The 3,689-nt window shown below is 31.8% G+C and overlaps 1 protein-coding gene across 1 annotated transcript in view; it reads left to right on the top strand.

Moving 5' to 3' along the window:
- Window positions 1–498, top strand: part of LOC110024835 (conserved oligomeric Golgi complex subunit 2) — a 29,681-nt gene extending 29,183 nt beyond the window's left edge. Inside the window, exon 12 of the mRNA XM_020725006.1 lies at window positions 211–498. Within this exon, the coding sequence (XP_020580665.1) occupies window positions 211–324 (114 nt within the window). The 3' untranslated portion in view covers window positions 325–498. The remainder of the gene's footprint in view (window positions 1–210) is intronic.
- The last annotated feature ends 3,191 nt before the right edge of the window (window positions 499–3,689 follow it).

The raw sequence follows: 3,689 nt of genomic DNA on the forward strand, positions 1-3,689 counted from the left end.
TATATATATATAACATTCGAAACATTATTATTTACAAAACTAGTACCAAAGTGTTTTTTTTTTTTTTAATTTTTATTTTTGGGTTGTTGGTCAAGTACTGAAATTTACCTAGTTCTGATTAGAGATATTTTCTTACAAAGTTTTATGTATTTAATGGAATGCTTTGCTGAGAATTGAATTTTTCCTAATGCTCATGGGATTCTTCAATAGGAGTATGGCCGTAATCTTGCTTCAATCGGAGTCGAAGCAGCTGATATCTCAACCTACAGGTCACTGTGGCAGCTGGTTGCTCCAGAAGATAAGCAATCACAGCTTCTTATTTAACGTAACCCTCATCAAAACCACACATAACATGTATGATTATTTCAATTTTACCTCATCCTCACCACATTTTTGTGCTCTTTTTAATAATTCATTCATAATTTTGGAACCAAAGACAACAAAAAGTTAGTTCTGGCAACACTTTGTTTTAATTGTCTTTCATTATTTCTTATGAAATGCATGCTGCATACTGATAAAATAATACAAATCAAATCATTTTAAGAAAATAGTGGTAAAAGGTGTCCCTATATTGTAAAGGTTTCTAGATTTTGCTTCACTTGTATGTAGGGCTATCAAAAAAGCCTGTTGTTTGCGAACAACTCGTGTTCGGCTCGTTAAATAGCTCGTGTTCGGCTCGTTTACTTAACGAATGAGCCGAAAACAAACAAATTTTTAAAGTTCAAATTATAAACGAGTCGAACAAGAACAACTCAAATTTTTAAAGTTCGAATTATAAACGAGCCGAACAAGAACAGCTTTTCTTTTGTATATATTTGGTTCATGTTCGAATCTCACATTTTACATCTATTTTTCTTAATTTAATTTTAACAAGTCAATTTCGAGCCGAACACGAACACAAATATTTAAATCAAGCAGAACACGAACACATTGTTCACGAGCCGATTTCGAACACGAGCTGATTTCGAACACGAGCCAAGCCTGAGCTCGCTCAAGCTCGGCTCATTTACAACCCTACTTGTATGAATGCATATAGCTTTTGTTGTTGCGGGTTTTCTCTGCCATCACAAGCAATATTCTCTTTGCCAAATTTCATCAACTTTAATGTTCATGTATTTATATAATTAACACCCCAACTTTCATATTTATAAATATAACACTTTAGTGTCATGAAGCTAAGCATGAAAGGTGTATTTCACATTTAATAGTTATATTTTTGGTGTGATATTAAAGAATCGAGTGTTATTTATATAAATATGAAATCTTAGGGGTTATGTAAGTATATATGAATTGTGTGGTGTGTATGTAAATGCTTCTAAAATGATACCGGCCTTTGAGTGTCATGAAAGAATTGTGTGGTGTGTATTTGCGTACATACCACCAAATTCTTATGTATTTACACATCTGGCACCTGTACTTTTGTTTTTTTATATTTATATCACTCATTTTTTTATGCCGCATTAAAAATATCACTGATTTAATTATTAAAAGTGAAACTAACCCCATTTTATAAAGATATAAAGTGACATTTATAAAAAAATTGAAGCTTAGGTGTTGGATATGTAAATTGATGGGAATTGAGGGTATGTCTGTAATTTTTTTTTTCTTTTTTTAGTTTACCGTCAATGATTCATTTTCTATGATGCATGCATATTTTTAATTATGGAGCCGTGCAGCATCGGATATGGATTGGACTTCTAAATTAATATATTAAAATGTTTTTAATTTAAAAATTATATATTTTTATGTAAAATTTAAGAAAGATTGTCATACGTACTTGTTAGATCACGGATTGTCTTTTGTAAGCAACCCTTGAGTGTTAATACGATCAATGCTCTAACAAATTATATGTATTTTATTATATATTTGTATTATAATTTGAATTTTGATATGACAGTAATTGTTATATTGACATGTTAGAATTCAATTGACTTGAGTGATCGATTGGAGGCCATCATGCTTTGTGTTTGGTCGATCGAGATGTTCGGTCGAATGAGGATCTTGTCTATCGTGGAAAAAATGGGCCGTTCGTCTAATCATGATTAGGGGTTTCTGCCTGTGCTTCGGTCAGTCGGTTGGTCGATTGATGAGTCGATTCGCTTTGTCGGTTGAACCGTTGCTCACTTGTCTCTTATAGTCTCAAGTTGTTGGGGTATGCTATTTTTGAACCCTAGATGTGATAGTAATGCTTTGCCGAATTTCTATTTGAGTGTTTAAAAATCAGAACTTGCATCAATCATTCATGTCATGGACTCAAATACTAATAATAACAATAATCTTATTTATTTAATGAATTAAACATAAATAAATTCTGATTTAGATATATATAGATACACTATATTTATATGTAGATGATAATAAGTATATTTTTATAATTTATATATTACTTTTAAATATATTTTATGGCTGTGAATAGCTCTTACCAGCTTGATATATTGATGCGCCAAGAACAAATAAAAAATTTTAGTGTCATAGTTTCATTAAGTTCTGATATATTAAGATCATTTTTTATACAGTAAGCCCAAGTCTTCCTAGGTCGACCCCTGCCTTTCTTAACATAAGTCAAACCTAAAACATCTACTCTCCTAATCGGTTCATCAGATGGGTGACGTTTAATGTGACCAAACTATCTAAGACGGCTCTCTCTAATTTTGTCCGTCACTGGAGCTACACCAACCCTATCAGATATATTCATTTCGTATTTTGTCGCTAAGTGTAAAGCCACTCATCCACCTAGTTATTCTCATCTCGACAACACTTAAACTTACAATTATGCTTCTCTTTTAAAGGCCAACATTCAGCGCCATAGAGCATTGCAGTTTTCACCACCACCTTATAAAATTTTCCTTTCAATCTAAGTGATACTTTTGTTATCACACAAAAGGCGCAAAGCATTCCTCCACTTCAGCCAACCAACTTGAGTTCTACTATTAACATCTTAATCTATATCACCATCGCTTTGAACAACATACCCGAGATATCTAAATCGTTCACACCATTTAATAATTTGATCACCCAAAGTTGCACTTCTTTCACTAGAGTTACTACTACTAAAATTACATTCCATGTATTCAGTTTTAGTTCTACTCAAATGAAGGTCTTTAGACTCCAATGTAGACCTCCATAATTTAAGTTTTTCCCGGGTTTCTTCTCTCATCTTATCCACGAGAAGGATATCATCAACAAAAAACATACACCAAGCTACATCCTCTTATAACTAAAGCAAAAAAAATATGAGCTTAAAGTCGATCCCTGATGTAATTCAACAGAAATAGGAAAATAATTGGTCAATCTTCTATCAGTTCGAACACAAAGTAACAGTCTAGTGTACATATCTCTAATGACTTGAATATAAGTCATATCAACATCTTTCTTCTCAAGAACTCTCCAAAGTATATCTCTTGGAACCTTATCATAACCTTTTTCTAAATCAATAAAAATTAAATATAGATCATCCTTATTATCTCTAAACGTCTCTACCAAACCTCTCAATAAAATGTACAGCTTCCATAGTAGACCTGCCCGACATAAACCCAAATTAACTATATGAGTAATCTTTGTAATTCGTCTTAACCTATGTTCAATTACCCTCTCCCATAATAATAAAACGAATAAGTCATCATATTAAAAAAAAAAACTATTATAAGAATTAATAGTTTTTCTTTCATAAAAGATATATTTTTTTACTT

Source organism: Phalaenopsis equestris, unplaced genomic scaffold (genome assembly GCF_001263595.1).
Source record: "Phalaenopsis equestris unplaced genomic scaffold, ASM126359v1 Scaffold000276, whole genome shotgun sequence".
Classification (NCBI taxonomy): domain Eukaryota; kingdom Viridiplantae; phylum Streptophyta; class Magnoliopsida; order Asparagales; family Orchidaceae; genus Phalaenopsis; species Phalaenopsis equestris.